The sequence below is a fragment of the Sphaerodactylus townsendi genome, linkage group LG01 (genome assembly GCF_021028975.2).
Source record: "Sphaerodactylus townsendi isolate TG3544 linkage group LG01, MPM_Stown_v2.3, whole genome shotgun sequence".
Taxonomy (NCBI): domain Eukaryota; kingdom Metazoa; phylum Chordata; class Lepidosauria; order Squamata; family Sphaerodactylidae; genus Sphaerodactylus; species Sphaerodactylus townsendi.
In genome coordinates, this window is record NC_059425.1 from 161,255,501 (window position 1) to 161,279,810 (window position 24,310).

General features: G+C 44.4%; 1 protein-coding gene across 3 annotated transcripts in view; it reads left to right on the forward strand.

The window, feature by feature from the left end:
* The first annotated feature begins 969 nt into the window (after window positions 1-969).
* Window positions 970-24,310, forward strand: part of LPIN1 (lipin 1) — a 110,020-nt gene continuing 86,679 nt past the window's right edge. For all 3 annotated transcript variants that reach the window (XM_048498772.1, XM_048498745.1, XM_048498754.1), the window contains exon 1: window positions 970-1,463. In XM_048498772.1, the coding sequence (XP_048354729.1) occupies window positions 1,404-1,463 (60 nt within the window). In that variant the 5' untranslated portion in view covers window positions 970-1,403. The remainder of the gene's footprint in view (window positions 1,464-24,310) is intronic.

Sequence of the window (24,310 nt, forward strand, 5' to 3'; positions counted from 1 at the left end):
GGTAGCTACCAGTACTTTCTTACTAAGTGTTTCACTTAATGTAATATAATAATATATGTTTCAGTTGATGCACATGTAACCTCTATCTGTGGGTTCTGTGGGGCAGAACTTAGAAAGAGTTTGCAACAACAAATTTTAAAAACAAAATGGTTTACTTTCTTAACATATAACATCAACATTTAACATCACACTTCAAGGTCCTGTTCAGGTTGCATTTTCAAGTCCTTCTAGTTACAGTCTTGTAATGCCAAGTCCATTTCTTCCTGCAAGTGGGTTGGCTCCTGAAGACTCCAAGGGCTTGGTGAACAGGATTCAACATGATGAAGGTTTCCAGGAGAACTCTCACCCATTACAAACACAAAACCCCCTGAAACAATAAACTCCAATATTTACAACGTAGCAAAATAAACAACTACCTTCCCACTAGTTCTCAACAATATTGCAGTTACCTTAACAAGGTGTTAAGGGCTTATACAAATCAAGGTCCGAGTCTGGTAGCCTTGTCTCCTCCAAACTACATGAGCTCTGCAGCCTCCTGCTCCACCCCTTTCTGGGTCAACCCATTTTGAGCATGGGGGTTACACACACACACTGCATGTACCTGCATATTTCTGTTTGTGAGAAAGAGCTGACATATTCACTATACAAACGAACCCAGGGACCATTATCTGGGGTTTAAAACACGTGACCGATCAGTTGTTTATGTGTTGAGTGTTACAAAAGAATTACACAAGTCAAGAAAAATCAAGTGCACATGAATTGTATATGTTTGCTGTAACATGTGAACAACAGTAGTATCATCCCTAAAAGTGTAAAATGGGAGTTTAACCAACAATTTGCAAACACATGTCATGTACCATGCAGGTGCAGTGAACAGAAAGCTAGGATTGTATAACGCTCCTATCAGGGCATACCTGAGAGTAAGTTGGGATTTGTTGCCCTGTGTATGTTTGTGAGAAAAGGCTTATTGTGAAACAAGCCACTCAATTTGCCTAGATAAAAGTCCAAGCGAAATGCTGCTTGATTCTGATAGTTCAACACACCAATCTTGTACTCCTCAAGAATAACTATTGGAATCGTGTAATCAAAACACCTCTTCCTGGAATCTGTTTTCCCTGCGTGTAAATGCCTCTGCTTTCAGGGAGGCTTATGACTTAACTGGGATACTTGAGGAGTCAATTGCAAAGCCAGAGTGCCCACTGGCCTTATTGAGCTCATGTTTCTTGTCCTGGCTGAGGTTCCAAGAACATGAGCTGGCTAAATTAGCAAGCAAACATGATCACTGACAAATTATTTTCTCTCGATCTTTGTTGTCAACAACGTATTACTTTAAGGCAGCATTTTTGTTCCTTACGGAAGCTTAGAACGGGGTTAGTATCCCCTGACAGCACAATTCTCTGGCAATGGAGGAAAGTGCCTATCTCAAGATGCCATCAGAAGATACTGAGTCACCTTGGTCCTGGGTAAGGTCTTCTGATTGAAACAACATTCAGAAGTAGGGGAAGAGTTTTACAAAGACAGTTCTCATCTACCAGGCTTATTTTTTTCTACTCAGATTGTTTATTTAGTTATTTCTTCTTCTTCTTTTTGAATAAAATAGTGTTAGGTGTGGGAAAAGTGTTAAAAGTACTTAACTAACATTCCCAATTGGATGCAATTGCAGGGTTACAGTTGTATGTATTTTTCTTTCTTGTCTTTGAAGCTGTTCTTCAGGGAAAGATGCTGAAAAGGGCGAGGATATGCACTGTAAATTGGGATTTATTGGAACCACGCTGCTGCAAGAGGCCTACTGTGTAGATCTGGATTGAAACCATACTTGATTTCTTACCTGATTTTGTCTGAAAACTTTTTAAAAGGGTATAACTTTGCTAAGCAGGGTGTTATATTGTTTTTCCTTTCTGTAGAGTGGTTGTTCTTTCTTCCTGTAGAGTGATACAAAATTAAATTTAAAAATATTGAAAGTTTTGGGATGTGATAGGTGGTTCCTGGATTCCGAGAACTTGATGATGTGTATCTAGATAGTAAAGAACCGAATTCTGAATGTGCTAGAAAATAGTTGAGTTTCTAAGACTGAATTCATATATGCTTCTTGAAGTGTTTTAGAGCTTTCTTATTCTTCATGGGCAAGTGTGAAAGAATGGATCTACAAGTCATTGGCTGTCACCCTATTATTGTGCTGTATTATGCATTTACCCCCAGTCTTTTCCTGTAAACAACTCTATGAATGCCTGTGATAGCACATTAATAGCTCGGTTTAAAACAGTGTGTGGATCCAAGGCATCATTACCATTTAAAACTATATTTAGTTTCTGAATCTACTGGTGGCAGTGCAGGAAGGTTAATTTACAATTGCATTTCAAACAAGTCAGTGGAAATGGAGGTGGTCTGTTTGGTGTACATTTGTAGTCTTTCATTCACCCTCTAATGACCTACTCTCTCAGAAGGAGTGGCATTGCTAAAAGATGAAAAAATTGTGGATGGATTCTCTAAGGAGGAGGAAGGTTGGATCCCCTCTCAGATCCCCTCTCAGTCTTCCCCTTTCAGCCAGCAGCTAGACTTTCTGTACTTGGTAGCATCAGCCCCTAACTACTGGTGACTTTCTCCTGCCTGCCAACCTTGCTTCTTTTTCTGGGTCTGCTCATACTTAGGAAGATTCCCCAATTCTAGCCCAATAGCAGGACCTCATGGCCTTTGAAGCCTCAGTGTTTCACCTTTGGTCCCTCTGTCATGCCTGCCAGTCTGAGGATGGATGAGAGGGGAAACGTTGGGTTTCTTTTACCCTGAAGGATGAGTGCCCGGTCATACATTCCAGATCCAGAGTGCTTGGGATGAGAGATTATGACTATTGTTTTCCCATCCTTTCAATACTGCTGATGTGGACTTGCAGGACTCAAAGACCCTTTGGGGGGGAAAAAAAGCACATGTTGATGTCAGGGAAAGGAAACAAGATCAGGAAATGGTTAATTGTTTAATCATGTAAGAGGGAGAAACAAGCCTCATTTTGTCATAGGATGGAACACATGTGCTAGCTGTAAAGGGTGTGATGGTTTTTAAAATGGGGAAAATATTATTTTGTGAATGGAAGTTCCACACACAGGGAGAGAGGACGACAATTAGGTTTCTGTTCTTCACCAACCATTTTGTGGATATCTAGTTCTAGTGGCAAATAAGGGGAAGCACTGAAAGCAACATGAGCTGAGGATGCTTGTCCCAGAAACAAAAAGAGCCGGGGTCCAACTCAGAGCCCTCAAAAGAAAGGGGAAATCCATAAGTGGTCCTCAGGTTGAAAAAATATCTTGAACTTCTGCAAGATACAAAGAAATGCATTAAAATTAGAGGTATCAGCTTATGTGAGGAAGCCTGTGTATTTGAGAGACTGCAGATATTGAGAGTAAAGATGCCTTTGGCTCATTCCGCACATGCAGAATAATGCACTTTCAAACTGCTTTCAGTGCTCTTTGAAGCTGTGCGGAATAGCAAAATCCACTTGCAAACAGTTCTGAAAGTGGTTTGAAAACGCATTATTTTGCGTGTGCGGAAGGGGCCTATGTGAGGAGACCTTCTCCAAATTCACACAGACATTGATGCTACTTGAGGACAATTAAAATACTGTTTAGCCAGGTTTTGTTTTTTTTAAAAAGCAAGTTGCTTTTCAGAATATCTTACGCTATAAAATACTTTAGGGATGACATGGAGTTGACATAGTGGAGCACAGAATTTTACCTGTGGGTGTGGAAATGAGAATTAGTAATAAAGATGAGTCTGGTGCTTCTTATTTTACTTAATAAAACTGTTCTATCCAAGGTAAAAGCACAGGAGACTGAGCCGGATAAGATGTTAGTGTAAGCGAAAGACTCACCCTTAAACTTGCTTAGTGGATTAAACAAAGTGAGTTATAGATTGGAAACTTGGAGAACAGGTTCTGCATTAGGCTTCTCTTTGACGGTTCTACGATACTAATCAAAACACCATTCCAGTGAACAGCCTCAGCCTACTTTCTTCTGTACTGCAAAGTGTTCAGGATTTTAAGGAGAATGGTGACCAAGCTTGCAGGTGTTTCAAACTGAAATTCAGACTAATATTGATGGAGCCAGAGGCTTTCAACATATTCATGTCACTTATGATTACTGAATGATTCAGAATGACTGAAATACAGTAACATTACTGTGCTTAAATGCCAGTGCCTCTTATTTGGCTTCTGGATTGGGATTCTAGCCCAGGAGGTGTTTAGAGGTTGAACATAATATCAGGGTTGAACTAAAGGACACAGTGCTGAATGATATTTTCGGTTTCGTATATCTTTTAGCAGTGGTGGGATTCAAATAATTTAACAAGCGGTTCCAGTGGTGGGATTCAAATTATTTAACAACTGGTTGTTTACAAGCACCATTTTAACAGCCAGTTCTGCTGAAATGGTGCAAACCTGCTGAATCCCACCACTGTCTTTTAGCTCCTAAATCACATTCCTTCTCATGCAACGGAATTCTTTCTCAGACTGCCCTTTTATATAATGCCCAACAAATGCACTCGTGACCTCAGTTTCTACTAGCAAGGACTCAGAATATTTGGGGGGGGGGGGTGAATATCCCATGCCGGTAGTATAAACATAATTCAATAATCAGCTCAGTACTGCTGTTCATGGAATTACAAAATCAGCCACTTCACCTTGCTTCATAGAAAGAATGTCCCAGGTCTCCATTACTGACAACTCAGGCCATTTCTGCACAGCACAATTATACCAGATTACAATTGGTATCTTACAATCCGGGTCTATTTTACCCCGGTTTCTCCCTTAACATGGCTGCCCATTACAGTGAAGAAATCGAGTGAAGACCAAAAGGAAATACTCCAGTTTGTTTCACACAAGCCCAGGTTTTTGGTATTTATACCGCAAGCGTATCTGCGCATGCACGAACATCCCTGGTGTCCCGCATTCTGATTGCCTGTTGTTTTTGGGCAGCAGCTTGAATGAACGTTCTGGATAAGGCCTGGGGCAGGCCTCAATATGGCAAGTTGCAGCAAAAAAAAAAAATGTGGCACAGCATCACATCACATTCCCACTCATGTTCTCATATTTTTGTGGAAAACAAGAGACCCCCCCTCCCCCGTGATATGCTCAATAGCATTCAGCTCAAAGTCTACATCTCCCTAGCTATGCACTCTGAGCAACCAATACATGCAGTGGTGGGATTCAAATAATTTAACAACCGGTTCTGGCGGTGGGATTCAAATAATTTAACAACTGATTGTTTACAAGCACCATTTTAACAACTGGTTCTGCTGAAGTGGTGCGAACCTGCTGAATCCCACCACTGTGAGTACATGTACTGAAAAGAAAACAGGGACATTCTGGGACTCCACTCCTGATTAACCTAGGTGAAATGGCACCCGGTTGACACCATGAGCAGAAAACGTGCTTGGGGGAACTGGGAAGGGTGGGCTGCAACGGTTGGCAGCTCAGCAGAGTTGAACACTGACATGACCTCAGGTGAGGAGCTCAGGGGGATTGGGTGGGGAGATCAGGCAACTGGGTGGGAAAAATAAACTGTTTCTGCTCCCATGGTGTTTGCACAGTAGTGGGTTCACTGCTGGATTTTTGAAAAGAATCGCCAAATTAGCAATTTTTGAAAATCCCAGGATGAGGGAAATATTGTGGGACAAACCTGCTTTAGGACCGGAAATCATGCGAATTTCTTGGCCAAACCGAGATATTTCCCTGGCTCAACCCAGGATATTTGGACCATGCAGAAACAACCTTGGTGACTTTGGCATCTACTATAAACCAGTCAGCATTCTATTTCTTGTGCCAGCCACACTCATTTCCCACCCCCCTTAGAAACAGCAGCTATCACATGTTTGGCTCCCTGTCCTGGGTGGCCCAGCTAGACTGGTCTCATCAGATCTCAGAAGCTAATCAGGGTTGAACCAGATTAGTAATTGGATGGGAAACCATCAAGGAATACCAGGGCTACTAAACAGAGGAAGGCAATGGCAAATCATCTCTGTAAATCTCTTGTCTTGAAAACTCTACGGAGCTGCCATACGTTGCTATCAAGGAACATCCCCTGATATCTACTTCCAGCTGAAAGTATATCAGTCAGATTATTAACTGTTTAAAAGGATGCAGATAAATCCAGTAAGAGCAACAGAAAGGTATGGTCTTTGTCTACACTCATGCGGTTTCTGCACTTGCGGGCTTGCATCGGCATGATTGATGCCGATGCAAGCCCTGGGGCTGTTTGCATGAACGGCCCCACAGGCTGCGCGGCTGGCGGAGCACGCTCCGCACAGCTGTGCAGCCCCCGAACTGCTGCCTACCTTTTCCCTGCCTTTTGTCGCTCTGAGGAGGGAAGGGGACACGCCTCTGGCCAGAGCGATGGCTGAAGCGATGGAGGCAAGAAGGCGTGTCCCCTTCCCTCCTCAGAGCAACAAAAGGCAGGGGAAAGGTAGGCAGCTGTTTGGGAGCGCCACGGGAATACGCCAGCTTCCAGCTGCTGCTGTTTGCTTGGCAACGGGTGGCAATCGGTGTATTCAAAAAAACTCGCCCCCCAAGCGAGTTTCAGAAGCGGTGTCTTCTGTGTGAACAGTGCCCCAGGGACCGGTTTTTTTCCTGTCCCTGGAGCGCTGTTGTTTCCCCGTGCGGAAACCGCCTCAGAGAGAAGCCATCAACTAATGTTAGAACTATTTTTGTCCCGCAACTTGGACCAAAGTCAGACTCTAGAAGTCAGGCTCTAGCGCAGATGAGTTATTCAAGGAGACTTGAAGCCCCATCCAAAGGGGAGTGTACTTCAGAGAGTGGCGCAGCACTGCCTAAGCAGATTTGCCCTCCCCAGCAGAGGGGTGATCTCGCTGGTGTGTGGTGGCGGCCACCCCCTGGCACTGGAACATAGTGCTGAATGATGCACCACTGCCAGCAAAGCTAGGGTGGGCTGGGGCCACAACCAGGATCTTTGGGCTGGCATAATTCTGGTGTGGCCTACTGAGGCTTCTCAGAGTCAGGGAGGCTTTCTGACTTCCTCACACTGCTGGGATGCCTTTTGGGGGGCAGTGGCCTGGCACAGCTGCAGCACCATGGGCCAGATGCCTGGCTTGTGGATGGGGCTGCTCAGCTCATTGTGCCTGTCTGGTTTCCTTTGCTTTGAGTGTGCATTCCCTGAAGGTTTAATTTTCCATTGCACACGTTCTTCAGCACTCTCCCCACAGCAGATCTGAGAAGCCCTGCAGCTTCTGAGAACTGTTTAGGTATGTTTTCCCCTCTCAGTTTGCAGGGAACTGCAGGAGCTCACAAAAGGTTACACTTTCTTTGGGGTTTCAAGCTCCTCCCTGTCTTCCCCTGCCCAAGTTCCTCCTGCTTAATCATCCATCAGTTCCAAAAGGTCAGGAGGTTATTCCGCACTGCCCCAACAACTTCTAGTGAAGGTCTATCACAGGAGCGATCGAACACTAGACCAAAACAAGACGCACCTCTTTCTCCCTGCCCCTTACCTCACAAGCCCGGTTATTGCATTTTTTAAGCTGGTTTGTGGGAGTCATCTTGCTCTGTGGTAAACCAGAGGACTAGGTTTAACACAGCCAGGAAGAAGTGGCAACCCTGTCAACAGCTTTAAGGAGCTTCACTTTCATGATCAGGTAGAAACATTAGTTTTTGGCCGTGCATTTGGGATCCTTATTTAGCTGGTTCTTTCTGCTTCTGGATTGTATCGTGTGTGCTGTTCTTTGCTGTTACTGGGGTTTTTTTTTTAATGCTGCGTTTTAAAGATTATCTGGAGTTTTCCAGTTTTTTTTTTTTTGCTGGTGGTTTTTGCTTGTTTTAAAAGATTTTTATTAGCCACTCTGGAGACTTCAGTCAGCAAAGGAGCAAAATAGAAATACTGAAATCTATCAAACACTGCTTAATAGTTTAGTACTCCAATGAAATATTCCTGCATAAACCAGCCCTTGTTGGCTTTTAAACACGGCTTCTCTTCAGTCTAGCAGCAGTAAAACTCAGCGGGTTTTTGTGCCTCTTGGGGGAAGAGGAGAACCCCTGAAGGACAGAAGGTTATTTACCAGTTGTGCTGATCCCGCCTACACAGTTGGAAACTCAGGCTTCCGCTCCTTGGAACACCTGTTGACCAGAGACTTATGAAAATGTTGTGTTTTTGCATGAGTGCAATACTTTCAGATATGTTCATGTTTTGCACATTTTCCCACCTGCCTTTTTTCCTTTATGTGAAAACCTGTAATTTTTTTTGATACAATCCTTGCCATTTATCCTAATGCTTATAGTACACTTCAAGTCATGTTTAAGAAAGTGGTCACATTTCACTTTGAAGCATGGATACCAGAGAGAACAGATGTCAGCAAGCCAGCCCACCTAGAAGCTCATGTTCTGTCCACCAGAAGAGATTCATTTCTCTTGTGGAAGAAGAGTTGGTTTTTATATCCTGTTTTTATCTACACTCACCTCCCCCGCCCCCCTCACAACAGACACCTTGTGAAGAGGTGGAGTTGAGAGAGTTTGAAGAAAACTGTGATTAGCCCAGGGTCACCCTGCGGAAGAAAATAGTGTCAAACTCAAAATGAGATGAAGGTGGGGGTGGGTGAATTCAGCGTGCAGTGGGAGGCATATGTATGTGGTATGGCAGCTTGAGCATGTCAAAGTAAGTAGAATCCGAAATGAACACCATGGAAGAGGAAAGGTCTGCTGTGAGGGAATTGCGAGGCAGTGGGCAGATTTTGGAGGACAGCTTGTGTGAGAGCAGGAAGGAAGAGAGGTGATTGGGAGCTTGGTGGGATAGGAGCTGGTTGGGATATGAAAGGGTTTTTTGTGTGTGAGTGTGAGATAGAGAATATGTGAGAATATTTTTTTCATCTAAGTGAAGCTATTTGAGAGGTAGCATGAGGTACAAAGCTTTGCACAGTGTAGAAAAAGTCAATAAAGAGAAGCTTTCCCCTCATTCTCATAATTCTGGAACTTATAATAGATTCAAGGCAGAAAAAAAGAAGTAGTATTTCATACAACAGGCAGTTGGCTTGAGGTACTCATTGCCACAAGATATGGTGATAATAGTACTGGCCCTTTGTTATGAAACTCTCTCACCACCAGGATTGCCACACCAGCAAAGGCAAGGATATGGGGTGGTGGACATTGGACACCAAGTAATGTCATTTCTCTAGGAATTATCATAATCTCTGTGGTAAAGCCACACAAGTTTCTAGTGATTCGTTGAGAGGTCTGACATCACTTATGCGTTTCCCCCCAAACTGAAGTTACACCATCATCCCCAAAGGTCATTTTAATTTTACTAGCAGCCCTACTCAACATCTAGTGGGACAGCTTTTTGATGGTAGGTTAATGTATTGTTGACGAATCTAGATTAAAATATTTGTGATATTTTTGGATTTCTGTTTTTCATATAGTAAACTGCTTTGTACTGACACTAAGCTGAGAAAGGTAGTGTCTGAATAAATATATAAATAAGTACAAATGAGCCAAATAATAGATAAGTAATTATTTTTCAGTATTGTGTACATGAAAAAGGTAGCTATAGTCAGATAGAAAAGCAAGGCATTATGGGCCCACAAAATCTGTTCTTGGCGCTGTGGTTTCCGGCTGTATGGCTTCAGAGCTTAGCAGCATTCTCTCCGACGCCGCCTTGCATCTGTGGCTGGCATCTTCAGAGGATCTGATGTTGGAAAAGCAAGTGGAGTATATATCTGTCCAGGGTGTGTATGTCCGGTGGTGGGAAACTCTGTTCATGAGTAACAGCATAGTAAATCTCAGGTCAATAGTTGAGGGCATCTGAATAGAAGCATGAGCAAATAATGAAGACTATAGCTTGGGAGTAACCCCGTAGATAGCAAGGTCACTGGTGGGAGCATCTGGAATAGAAGTATTCCGCCTGCTTCTTTGTCTATGGTATTAGTCCCAGTTTGTGTGAGCGTTTGACAGTCTTCTGACCCTCTAGTATTTTTCAAATAACAAGTGCCGTCTGTTCATATTTCCTTTCTCAGAGTTTCCTTCCTGTTGTTCGTCCATGTGCTTATGCAATTTCAATCTGCTTCCGTGTAGTCTGGACGAGTGGCTTTCAGAGGTCCAGAATTTCTGTTTTTTCAACAATATTCTAAGGTCCAGGTTGGTTTATCATGTGGTTCTGCCATTACATTCTTCTATTACTGAAATAGCTTCAAAGTGGCCTTTCGTTCTTTTTGATAATGCGGTTCAGCCAAGCGCTTTGGTGGTTCCTATGTAGACTTGTCCACAGCTGCATGGTATGCATAGACCTCTGCAGTAGCGCTAGAGGATCCTCTTATCCTTTGCCGAACGTAGGGGCATCTGCGTTGAATTTTCTTAGTGGGTCTGTAGATTGTTTGTAGGTCGTTTTCTTCACCGCGTCCCTTGATGGCGGTAAGAACACCTTCCCCTCTAGATGGCTCTTTATCTTTGTTCATGTGGCTTGTTCTTGGTCTTGCAGCCCTTCTGATTTCTGTATTAGAGTAACCATTAGCCTGTAGAGCCCTGTTTAGGTGATTCAATTCATCTTGTAGGAGGTGAGGTTCACAGATTCTGTTTGCGCGATGTACCAATCTGTTCTTCTTTGCATGTGTGTTTTGGGGTTCAAGATCCTAAACACTACTCAATAGATCACTGCAGATACTGACCTCAGTGACTTCATCAAAATAAGACTACAAGGAGTCTACAACAAGATTACAACAAACAAAAATGAGATCTAAGTTAGCTGTTGTTAAAAGAGTTGGCTCTTTTCATCATGAAGCTATCTCTGATGTTTGACTTGCAATGTGGTAATACTGCAGCCTGGTGCTGCGAAGCCTGAATATATGTTTTTGTCATGTTTGCAGCACTCCAATGTTTTATCTGGGCCACAAGTGCACTATTTGTTTGCATGTGTAGTTACTCTGGAGTTCAGTTTGGATCTGAAGCAGCAATGGGAAGCTTTCATGAATGATCACAGTGACTGGAAGGTTTGAGATAAGCTTTAGAAAGTGGATCCTCCTGAATGCTCTAAAGTTAGATGTTGCATTTGGATCTTTCTGTGAACAAGGCACCTACAAGAATTAAAATAGAATCTTGGGACCTGTTACGACTCAGCGAAGTCACCTCAAGGATTTCTCAAAAGTAATCTCACTTTCATAAAGGATGTTGGTAAGCTGGCTTCCAACTGATCTCATCTAGATGCATAATATTGGACTAATAAATATAACTGCAAGGGGTGAAAGTAATTTAAATGTCTTGCTGATGTTGATTCTCTTCATTGTCTCAAAGCAGAAGAAGGGAGGTATCTTTCTGGCTGTTTTCTTTCAGGCAGTCCATACACTCTCTGAAAAACTGTGAATGCTGTTGGATTGCATAGTTCCACTTCAAAGCTTAAACAAAAACATATGGTCTTAAAAAAGAAGGTGAAATGGGTCACAAGCATCATATAGTCACCACAGTTCTTTGGCCTTTTTTATTTACCATAAACATTCATGAACCTATTTTTTTATTTAAGAATTTATATTTCCATCTTTCCCCTTGGTGCAAATGACTTACAATGCATAATTAAGCATCCTGTAACAATAAAACCCCATATCCCCACCCCGCGCAATAAATAAGTAAAGTCCTGGGTTTAGCAAAAAGTTCTCAAGTTTTGACCATAACCTGGTCCTAGATGTGTTGTTGAATGTGGCTTTAAAGTCTGCAAAAGTTGTGTAGAAGGCTCAATTTGGTTTGGAGCTGTATCTCCACAAGGTGATGTAGAATTAGACACTGCTCTAATAAAGCCTGCATGCTTGTCTACCAGACTAATTGGCCAATAACTGGTGAGGTCTGATTTTTTTCTGCTTTTTTGTATAGTGAAACAATGATTGCAAGGCTCCAATCTGGAGGGCTGCTGACCCAACTGGTTAATGTAGGTGGAAAGAGCTGCAAGCATTTGGGGCCACTAATCTGTATTGGACTTGATCATCTCTGGGGTTATCATATTATTTCCACGGGCCTTAACAGGTCCTAGTAGGTTTATTAGTTTTTTCCAGCTCTTCATCTCTTACCGAAGGCCATTCTGAAAGACTTTATAGTTGGTTTTTTGGAAAACTATGAGTGTCTGTTTTAGATTAAAAGACTGTGTAAAAATGAGACTCCCAGAGTTGAGGGAAGATATTGCAACCTATCTTTGAGGGCTCTGTATGGAGATATGCTTTGATTAGACACCAGGAAGTTGCTGAATTCTTTGATTTTGAAGCTTGAATCAACTGGGGCCCACCATCTTTTTGTGCTCTTCTTTTTTGTCCATTAGAAAGATTTTTGTAGGGTGTTTCAGGATTTTGAGCTGTGGAAGAATTTTGGACTCACTGCTTTGTCTGTATTTGAGGATATTTGCCACAAGGTTAATTTTTGCTGCACAGCTGTCTGTGTTGATCTGAGGCCGTTTCCCCACTTACCTTAAGCCCCGCGCTACTCTCCGCAAGCAGCGCGGGGTCCCACTGCACTCCCCACGTCAGGGGCGGCAACAGCGCAGCCGCCCTGACGCTACCGCTCTTGCGCCCGCTTAGCGCGTGGCATCCCTGGCGCTGGCGAAAACGTGGAGCGCGGGGTCATGGGGACGCCCAGACGCGCACCAGGGAAGCCGCGCGCTCAGAGCAGCGTGCAGCGACGGCAGCAGCAGGAGAAGTGGGGAAAGGCCCTGAGTCTTTGAATTACTTTCCCTTAAAAGTTGGATTTCTTTACGAGGATTTGTGTTCATCCAGAAATAAAACGTTGATATGATATGATCGCTGAAATTGTTGGATTACCCAACTTCACAGTGTTTTGGAGTTGTAATGCTTTGTTTGAAGAGATGTTTTCTTGCATTGTTGGTCCAGTTTCTCAGACCAAACTGGTCTTCTGTAGTCTGGAGGAGGGTCTGTATTGGATGCCTTAAATGGAACAAAGGTACATCTTAATACAGTGTTTCCCAACCTTTTTGACATTGGGGTACCCTTGACCTTGCTCTTCATATCTCACGGCACCCCATGGGTAGTATGCCCCTGCCACCCCCCACCTTCCCCTCCCAGTGCCCCCGCTTGCCGCCCTCACCTTCCCCTCCCAGGGCCCCTGCTTACCACCCCTAATTTTCCCTCCCAGTGCCCTTGCTTGCCACGTCCACCTTCCCCTCCCAGTGCCCCTGCTTGCCACCCTCACCTTCCCCTCCCAGGGCCCCTGCTTGCCGCCCTCACCTTCCTCTCCCAGGGCCCCTGCTTACCACCCCTAATTTTTCCCTCCCAGTGCCCTTGCTTGCCACGTCCACCTTCCCCTTCCAGGGCCCCTGCTTGCCATCCCCCACCTTCTAATCATGGGGGGGGGGTGAAGAATCCCCCCACTTCACTAGAAAGCAGAAGCAGCTGGCAGTCAATTAATGCTTTACCACCCCCTGCTCTCCTCCTTCCCCAGCCCCTCTGAGTGTCCTGTCCTCCTCCTTTCCCTCCTGCCTCTCCCCTCCGCCAGCCAGCTACTCTGTTAGTCCTCTGGTCCGCTGCTTGCCACAGCCACAAAACAGAGGATGGCAGTGTGAGCAGTAGCAGCAGCCACCACCTTCTCCCTCCCCCTTCCCCCCAGACTTGGAAAGAGAGCTGACAGTACAGAGGAGGGGAAGTGCGGTGGAAGTTTGCAGCTCTGGTGAGTTTTGGTTTCTGCTTCGGCACAGCGAGAAGGCCGGTTCTGCCGAGTGGGTTTGGTTAAAGCCCCGGGAGCCGGAGCTGGGGGGGGGGGGGCTGGTAGCATCACGGTACCCCTGGGATGTGCTCACGGCACCCTGGTTGGGAATCACTGTAGGTTGCAAGGTTAATATTCCACTATGCTTCTATTTCTTTCTGGTGATTCCAGACTTCTAATCTCCTAATGTTATTGAACATCCCATTTTTTTGGTTTGTGCTGACTCATCACGTGTAATCTGCCTTAAGTCTCTGTGAGAAAGATGGATTATAAATGACATAAAAAATAGATTTTCATTGGTTTTGACTTGTCTGGGTTCTACCTATCCTCGGTCGAATCTCCACAGTCAATTACATGTGATACTCACGTGAAATATCAAGGTTTCAGGAAGAAATCTCCGCTGCTTAACCACCGAACATGGGCTCATTCCGCACATGCAGAATAATGCACTTTCAAACTGCTTTCAGTGCTCTTTGAAGCTGTGCAGAATGGCAAAATCCACTTGCAAACAGTTGTGAAAGTGGTTTTTTTATGCCTAATAAAGGATTTGGATTTGGATTTGGATTTGGAAAGTGGTTTGAAAACGCATTATTTTGCGTGTGCGGAAGGGGCCATGGATTCATCCCAGCTCTGGTGCCTCTTCTCCCCCTTATCACGTATTTTTAAAGAGCCTGCATGGAAGTGCACCTTTAAAAAAAAACACATGCCAAAGCCGGATCAGTGGGGAGATTCAGGGGTGAATGTAGGTTTGTTTTCCCGCCATTGGGAGTGACGTGGAGCCTTCCAGCCAATCAGAGCGCAGTGGGCTGTTCGCGATTTGCACGCAGACCGTTTTTTTGTTTCGCACCGGTCGAGGCTACGTTGAAACGTGTCTGCGTTGAACGTGATTTCTGTGCCAACTGTAAACTAAAATTAGACTTTCGTGCCAGTGCAGCTGCGTGGGTAAAGAGTGCCGAAGCCGCACATAAACGTAGATTAGCACGAAAAACAGTTACCATTCTATCTACACATGCACTTAGTAACGTAGCTGCGCAAAAAAAAGTTTTAAAAAAATTCCACCCCAACACAGCACAACAGCCAATCAGAACAAGGAAGAAAGAGCCGCTGAGCAGATTGCACGTTCGATTGCATGATTGTGGGGATTGCTGCACTATTTGAAATCGTGATAGACATCGATGTCCTCATCACTCACTCGCTTCACTGGGGAGGGTGAAACTACAACGAAAAGGTGCTGTTTCTTTTGAAACCTGGTTGTATCCGGCTTTAATTTCCCAGTGGGGAAATGGCCCTCATCTCCAGTATCATTACCTATACCAATGCCATTATAGGGTGTTATATTGTCATTGTAGATAGGCAAAAGTGTTGAAAATGTATCAGCTAGTGGAAAGTTACCATTTATGATAATGTATTTAAAAATGGCCTATCAAAATGTGCTAGACTGAATCCTCTGCAGTCATTAAGTGACTTTCTATGATGTCACAGAGTTGTGGATATTTGAACATCCAGACTTTTTGCATTACCCTGCAATCCATTGTTTAAATTGATATGATGTTATAAAACATTCAAAAGTCCTCTTAGCAGTGGCCTATCAACAAAAAATAAGTCTTGTGGTCTTAGTAAGCAATATAAGCATAGCTAATGTTTAAAATCCGTTTTCTTTTTTCTTGGGAATGTTCATGTTTTTTTCCCAGTGACTAACATCGTGAAGAGAAAATGGAATAGAATTCTTAGGATCATGACTCAATATATACAGATGGGTCATTGGTGGGAACATTTGCAGAGAGTTGGAGAGCAATTTTAGCAAAAAACAACAACAGTCAGGGGCGTACCTAGGAAAACTGGAGCCCTGGGCAAAACCTGAGTTTGATGCCCCCCCCATGGGCAGCCAACCTCTCCCACGGTAACCAAACAATGATTGTTTCCACCAGGTTGTTTCAAAGTCACCATCACATTATAGAACATGCCCCAACTCACAAATCTGAACACAGCAGAAACAGCAGAAATATTTTTTTGAAAACATTTTCAAAATGCTTTTGAAATGTTTTATTACTGCTATGAATACATTTTATGGTGTTGTATCCAATCCCCCCAATTGGGGAAAACAGCATCACTTTCAATGTTATTTAAATAGGGGACCCCAGATTCTCCCTTTAAGATGGATTTAAAAGGAGAATCTGGGCTCCCTAGTTTAAACAAGTGATGCTGGAATCCACCCCCAAACAGCATTATTTTCAATGGTGTTTAAACTAGGGAGCCCAGATTCTCCCTTTAAGGTGGATTTAAAAGGAGAATCTGGGCTCCCTAGTTTAACTTATTGAAAGTGATGCTGTTTTGGAGTGGATTCTCCCCCACCCTGAAACAGCATCACTTTCAATTTTTAAACCAGGGTCATCAGATTCTCCCTTTAAATCCATGCCAAAGGGGATAGATTTAATAATAATAATAATAATAATAATAATAATAATAATAATAATAATAATAATAATAATAATAATAATAATAATAATAACCTTTATTAGGCATTGAGAGAATAAAAGAAAGAAAGAAAACAAGCATTGGCAGGAAGGGGGTGGATTTAAAAGAGAATCTGGGGAAATTTAAGGGGTGCCTGCTTGTCAGGGGTGCAATTATTAAGGTAGCAGCACCAAAATTTCAGAGTATCTTTGTGAGACCCTACTGACGATACCACCCAGGTTTGGTGAAGTTTGGTTCAGGGGGTCCAAAGTTATGGACCCTCAAAAATGTAGCCCCCATCTCCTATTAGCTCCCATTGGAAACAGTGGGGGATGGGGCACTCCCTTTGGGAGTCCATAACTTTGGACTCCCTAAACCAAACCTCACCAAACCTGGGTGATATCATCAGGAGAGTCCTCCAAAAAATCCCTGAAATTTTGGTGCTGCTACCCTAAAAACTACGCCCCCCCCCCCGCAGGCCAAAAATGGAAAAAACACTGAAAATACAAAAAATCCCACAAACGAACCTACGCCCCGCCACAAGGCTGCGCCCTGGGCAACTGCCCACTTTGCCCAATGGGAGGAACGCCTCTGACAACAGTTGAATGAATTCTTAAACCTTTAATGGCTTTCCATCCATAGCGTGTTTATATTAGAAATCTATACATATAAAAAGCTAACAGTGTTTTTGTTGATGACAGTATACCTCAGTAACTGCTGGGCCAATTCCTCTGAAAATTCCCAGCCACTGTAGTCAGCCAGGCGAGAGTGTTTTTAGATGTTCACATACCTGAAATTTCACACCTGGCCCAGGTAAAATGCCTTTTTCCTGGTGCTCCATGGTGAAGGACATGCAGCTGCCTGTGTGTAACTGTCACCCTTAGAATGTTCGTGCTGCTTAGAATGTTCACTCAGATGGCCAGATATGAGCAGTGGAAACAGTACATAGGCAGTGACGCGAGTGGAAGTGAAACACATACACACACATACACACGAGGGAGAGAGAGGGGTGGCATGCAAGGGAAGAGAAGGAGGGAGAGGAAAGGGACGGAGGGGGAGGCATGCAAGGAAGAGAAGTGAGAGAGGGGAGACAGTGAGAGGTGGCATACAAGGGAGGGGAGGGGGCCCAGCATCTTGATATGACCCACCCACCCTAGCGGAGGGAAAGAGAAGGGAAGGAGGGGGAGGGGTGGCATGCAAGGGAAGAGAAGGAGGGAGAGGAAAGGGACGGAGGGGGAGGCATGCAAGGGAAGAGAAGTGAGGGAGGGAAGACAGTGAGGGGCGACATGCAAGGGACAGGAGGGAGGGGCCAGGCACCCTAGATTCCCTGAATACTGTGGTTACAGTTAAGAAAACCAGGCACGCATTACTCAGGAGTAAGCTCGGTACAACAACCATGACATACTTTGAATGGCTGCGTCGCGCCCCTCAGAGGGTTTCCTCAGAAGCAACACCCATTGCCACCAGCCAAACTTACTCCCAGGTAAAGGATCATGACCAGCCAGCCTAGATGTGTGGGAGGGGTGCCTTTCCATCCCCCCCCCCAAAGGAATGCGGGCACACACATCACTGACATCGCACAGTATCAGGCTGCGTGTTTGCATGAGCACCTACTGCTGGCCTCTGCAATTGATTTGCTGCTGCTGTTCCTTTCCCATTTCACCACAATAAGCCACAGCAATGCGTGGCTGGGCCACGCTAGTATTGAATACATTTTTTCTATTACTGTATGCAAACTTGTTGAAATTTTTCAACATACCCCAAAATTACTCCTTAAAGTTACAAATTATAGTCTCATAGCATTATTCTCATTAAAAAGTCCAATTGATTACAGGACTGTGTTTTAATACTAAATATTTAACTGGTAGCAGGAGATTTGTCTGCAAACTTACCATGTGAGTGTGTGAGTTGAAGTAATATGCCCCCAAAAGCCATCACCTCTATGTGTGGTTTGTGGGGAGTCCCTTGTGTTATCTAAGGTATGAGAAAGGTATATCTCCCAAGATATATCTCCCAAACCACCTATTGCTTCCAGTATGAGAAAGGTATATCTCCCAAACCACCTATTGCTTCCAGTATTTGGAAAGAAGGGAATGTGGATATGGATCTGCCATACATTTCATAAGCTGAGATAATATAACTCTGTGAAATTTCAAAGAGAATGTGAGGAAGACTGTGGATTGTAATGATCATGGCATTGCTCCACAAAAGAGATGGAAAAGTGATTTATTAATAGACGTTCGGCAGACACGCTGTACCAATATTTAATGAGGCTGCAGGAGCCATATCAGATCAGGTTTCTAGTTCAAGTCCAGTGACGCATGCTCAATGGGTAATAGGTCAGAAAAGTTAGCGGGTAAGAACTATTTGTCCTACATACTCAGCAAAATAATAGTATTACAGTACAGGGCTGGACATGTTTACTTGGATGGAAGTCCCAATAACCCCCCCCCCCAAAGGATGTGATAAAACAAGAATAAATAAAAGGTATACAATGAATAAATAAAATGTGTTCACATTGTTGGGATCAAATGGTTTCCTGATGTAATGGTCTGATCACTGATTAAAAGATTCTTTAGCAATATTTTTTTCCAAAATGAGTACTTTCAGATGTATAAGACAATTGCTTTCCTCAATAATTTGTATTTAGATATTTTAAATATCACAAATAGGCTTCCTTCATATGAGATAATCTTTTTGCAAAATTATTTTGCATTTTCAAGAATTCATGGTCACTGTTGCGATGAGACAGGGGAATGGGCAGCAAATTAAAAGTGCTGACTGAGGATAAAATTAATGGGCTGATAAATGCAGTCCTTGTTCCTTAGGTCTAAAAATTCTACCTAAACTTGCTAATTAAGAGAGAGGTGAAATAATGATTTATTTTTATTTATAATTTGACTTCTAGACCACCCTTCTCCTTAATGGACTCAGTGCAATTTACAAAGATTAAAGTACCAGCATAAATTAGCAATGATACATTAGGAAAGCATAAAAATAATCTCTCACTACCTAAGGGGAATTAATGAAAAAAGGAGAGAGAAAGGGAAGGGAAGAAAGAGAGGAAAAAAAGGGGAAAGGGAAAGGAAAAGAGGAGAGGGGTGAAAAAGGGAGGCTAGCTATTAGGGAATACTGTTGCTGCCCTCAGCTCTCAGCCTAGCAGAACAGTGATAGATCCTATAGATCAGTGATAGCGAACCTATGGCACGGGTGCCAGAGGTGGCAGTCGGAGCCCTCTCTGTGGGCACGCGCACTCAGAGTTCGTCATGTGGGGGGTGGAAAATCACCCCCCCCACACACACACATCTAGGCTGGCCTGAGCCACTGAGCACGACGTGCGCGCACCACGGTGAGCAGGGAGGACTCGGCTGGCGGGCCTGGTGCCTGTGCTGTCCAAGGGTGGGGGAGTGGCTGCTGTCCGAGGGGAGAGGCGCAGAGGAGGCAGAGATGCTAGAGAGGCACAGAGTGGTGTGCGTGGAACTTGCTGGAGGCTACAGCAGGCTGGCCCCTGCTCGAGCGGGTGGGGTGGAGGAAGAGGGAGCCAACCGTTTTTTTTCTAAACTAAAACCTCAGCATTCAGGTTAAATTGCCGGGTTGGCACTTTGCGATAAATAAGTGGGGTTTGGGTTGCAATCTGGGCACTCGGTCTCGGAAAGGTTCGCCATCACTGCTATAGATCATTTGAGACAGCATTCCACCAGGCTGGAGCCAGAACTAAAAAGGCCCTGTCTGAGGATAGTTAGATGTCTTTCGGGTCAGGGAATGCCAACAAGTTGTTATCCACTGAGTGAAATGCTCTCTAGTGGGTGTATTTTGAGAGGCAGTCTCACAGATTCAAAGGTCCCAATCTTAATTACCAGTTTTGTTTCCATCTTTTTGCTCTATTCAGTCCACGTAGCCCTCTTCCCTCAGCTTAATGAAGAGCAAAAGAAAGAGCCCTTTTTCTAGTTCAAGGACAGCCCATCTTTATGTTGGCTTTTGCCCAACTGGGCATGCTGAAAATGAACTACTGCAACTTGTTTTGCAGACGTTATTCTGCTGGAAAGGCTATCATAAAACTATTCTCTGAAAATCTGTGTGCAAACTACACAACTCGCTTCCAAAACTTTGACTTTCATGTGAGCAGATGTGTAATTTTACCACACTATTCTGATTATAACAGCATAAGTGCAGTCCCTGCAAAGATCATCTAGCTTTCCTATATCACATGACATCAGCTTATTCACCATTCTTGTGCAACAAGACAGTGGCATCCATAGTACTTTTAGGAACGGCAGGCTCTCTGGGACATGCTCCTCTGCTGCCGGTGCACCGTGACTTACTGGTTGGCTGCCTTCCTGTTCAGTACATGCATGCAGGAGGGAGGGAGGCCTGTTCCTCCCTTCTCACCTCAGCAATGGTGTATCTAGGGGGCATGGCGGGAATGGGGGGAGTTTAGCTGGGGGCTGTGTGTTGGGAACAGGGCAGACAGAGGGGGCAGGTGGCCAAAATGCTCCCCCTATGTGACCCAGGCAAATGGTTGTCTGCCCCCTCTGCTTCCTAGACACACGATTGGGCAAGAGTGCAAGATAAGGATATCTTAGTGTTTTAAAGTATTTTCAACAGAAAACAAAAACTATTTGAATGGAAATTAAACTAGACTTTAGGGGGATAAATAGTAAAAATTCCATGTCTCACATAGGCAGTTTTGGGGTGTGCATTCTTCCTTTCCTTCCTGCAATATCACCAATGGCTGAAAAACTAACAAGTAGAGGTAATGCTGTATTCTCTCACTAGGTGGTAGTATTGCTGGTCTGTTTTTCCTCAGCAGGGAAGCTTGTTTTCTGTATATTTCCATATTCTATTTAACTGTTGCTGTTTAACTGTTTTGCTTATAATGATGTGCAGGGTAATAAACTCAAACACACACAAACTAAAATGTATGTTTTCAAGTGTCCCCTTCTAAATAACACACACATTTTAAAAGAGACACAACTGACTATGCAACCTCACTGTCGTTCTGGAGTTAATAGGAATACCTAGATCTTCCCTGGAGATATGTGTTTCAGCACTGCACCATCATAATCCAGATAAGAAACATGAATTTATTTGTGACAACACAGTTATAGATTCACAGAACATATTAGTTTCCTTATCTTGCTTTCTTTAAAACACTTGTCTGTGTACTTGGATTATTTCATACTCATGTCCTTCAAAAGTACGGTGAAAAAACATATTTACGACAGAAGGTAAGTCAGCATCAGCATTTGTGTGTGTTTGTGCGTGAAGAAGGGACATAATTGAGGACAGAGGTTGCCCTACTGTGCTATTCTGTTTTAAACAGCAAGTAAAGCTGAAGTGTGCTTTGATTGGTTCATGTGGGCCACCACCCATTTCTCAGAATCAGTTCTGAACAGTCTGTCCATAAAAAATGCAGAGTGCATTTAAGCAGCCTCACACTATAAACTTGGAATAGTTTTTGATGAGTGATCACAAGACAAAGTCGATAGGATATTCCCATCTTAAAAATGTGAGGCAATATTAAAGGCACACATGTTTATTTGTGTGCTAAAGGGAGGGGGGGAATCAAATCCATATATTGATTTACATATCTTTGAAATCCATTACAGTGGCCCCAATCTTACAATTACTCTCAGCAGCTATATTTATCCTTTTTTCTTTGGCTGTAACAGGGATAGGGAACTTTTAACACTCAAAGAGCCATTTGGACCCGTTTTCCACGGGAAAAGAAAACACTTGGAGCCGCAAATAATTTTTGACATTTAAAATAAAGATAACACTGTATATATTGGGCTTTTTAACCTTTTACTCCACTCATTCTGAGAAGCGCATGGATGGGCAAGGATGGGGCCAGCGGCTCGGCCTCGCTGGCTGCAGGGAAAGCATCCGCCCCGCTCCAACCGAGTGGGCGTAGGAGGGGATCCCATCGGTTAGCGGCTCCAGCCGACCGCTTGAGGTAATTGTTGCGCCCTACCCTGCTGCCTGCAGAGGCGTGCGCGATAGACAGGATGGGGCCAGCAGCTTTCGGGCTTTGTGGGAACGCGAGTGCAAGAGGCAGAAGAGCCGTGGCATAGCGACTCTCTCGAAGCAGCAGGTTCCCTACCCCTGCGCTATAATCTGGTTCTGTAGAAATAGTTGAGAGATTTGCTACAGATTTCAGCAAGAACAACGTCACACACCCTCAGAAAATTCAACAATTGTAAAGGTTTTTAAAAGCATGTTGTTGGTTTTTGGGTTTTTAGTGACGCTCACTTTCTTGAAATGATGATGGAAATTTCTGGGATGCAAAGGAAAGGGAGATGAAGGAAAAATAGTTGAAAAGGAATGATTTTAAGAGATGCCAGTTGTAATTATGATTCTTCTTGCACAATTGGCATTCATTGCACTAAAAAAGATAAAGTTTCCCCTTCAGTCGTGTTCGACCCTGGGGTACCACTGCAAACAGTGATTTTACAGGCAAGCCGCTTTTGTGGGGTAGCCATTGCTTTCCCCGGCTATTCTTTACTTCCTAGCTATGAGCTAGGCACTCATTTACCGACCAAGAAATGGATGGATGGCTGAGTTGACCATGAGCCAGCTGCCAGGATATTTGACCCACAGGAGGCTGGAACTCCTGACCGTGCGAGTGGCAGTGCAAGCACTTAACTATGCCACGTGGCTCTCATTGTACTATACAAATGCAAAAGAGAGGTCCGTGCCCTGTAAGAGCATCAGAGGGAGATAGAGCTGGCAGAGTGTGGAGCCAAAAAGGCAGAAGCCTCACCTGACCTTAAATGGCCATGCCACACAGCTCTGCACCCCAGCCACCTTACCCGCTTGCACCAGTGAGGCCTGTAGTGGCCCTGCCGCTGGGGGCACCAGAGATGCGGAGGCTGACCCTCGATCCCTTCCTGCATCTGGGCAGCTTTGACAGCCAGTAGCCTAGCTAGGGAGTGTGGGGGAACTACAATCCTGGGCACCACTTTCTGGGGATGCATTGCAGGGCAGTGCCCCCACCTAGCAACTGCACTCCAGTCTTGAACTCCTTGTTGAGTTCAGGGCTGGGGTGCAGTTGAATGCCAGCAAGCAGGGCTCACCCTGACCTCCATCTCCATGTGGAGATCAGGAGCGGGGCCAACTGGACTAACCCTCCCATCTCCCCATGATGTTTGGGTGTGGAGCCCACCCCCAGTCTCCATGTGGAGTTTGGGACAGCAAGAACCCATTTGATCTCTGAGACTAGGATCCAGCTTTAAACGATCGATCTAAGCCTCATTGAGGCCAGGATCAGACTGAGCATGGAGTCTGTCCAGCTCTAGATTTATACTGTTGGCTCCACCCCCAAGTTCCACTCCAGTCAGGTAGAGCTTGGGGGGTGGAGCCAAAAGTACAACACCAAAGCAGGACAGTCTACATGCTCCATCTGATACTGGAAGCCTGCAGTTTAAAGCTGGACCCAAGCCTTGCAGAGGCCAGGATCAAACAAACCCTTACTGTTCCTGATCTCCATGTGGAGATCAAGGGTGGGGCTAGCCAGCTGCCTCCACACCTGAACTCCATGTGGAGATGGGGGGCGATGTGAGCCCAACTGACTGTGCTCCCAATCTCCACATGGAGATGCGGGCAGGGCAAACCATGTTTACTGGCATTCAACTGAACCTTTACCCTAAATTCCCAAGGAATGTGGGGCAAGGCACAGCGTTGAGGGGAGCACGGCATCCAGGGTTTGCCCCGGGCACCATTTTTATGAAGCTACACCTCTGACAACTGCCTCAGCTGAGACTTGGCCCATGCTCTATCACTCTTACACTGTGAAACAGGCTTGGCTGAAAGATTGGCTCCTACTGATTCTGTAAATTTCATAGCTGATTGGGGAGCTGGAATCCAGAACTCTGCAGTCTAGTGCCAACATTTTATTCATTGCATTGTGCTAGTTCCATTGAGTCTAAATTCAGACCCAGTAAAAAAAGAGACCACAGAGGATGAATAGCACAGATAACAAGGGATGAATATTAACAAATGCAGCTGTATTTCAGTTAGACATACCTTATATAAAGCAGTGGTGCGACCGCACTTGGAGTACTGTGTCCAGTTCTGGTCGCCGCATCTCAAAAAGGATATTGAGGAGATAGAAAAAGTGCAGAGAAGGGCAACAAGGATGATTGAGGGACTGGAGCACCTTCCCTATGAGGAGAGGCTGCAGCGTTT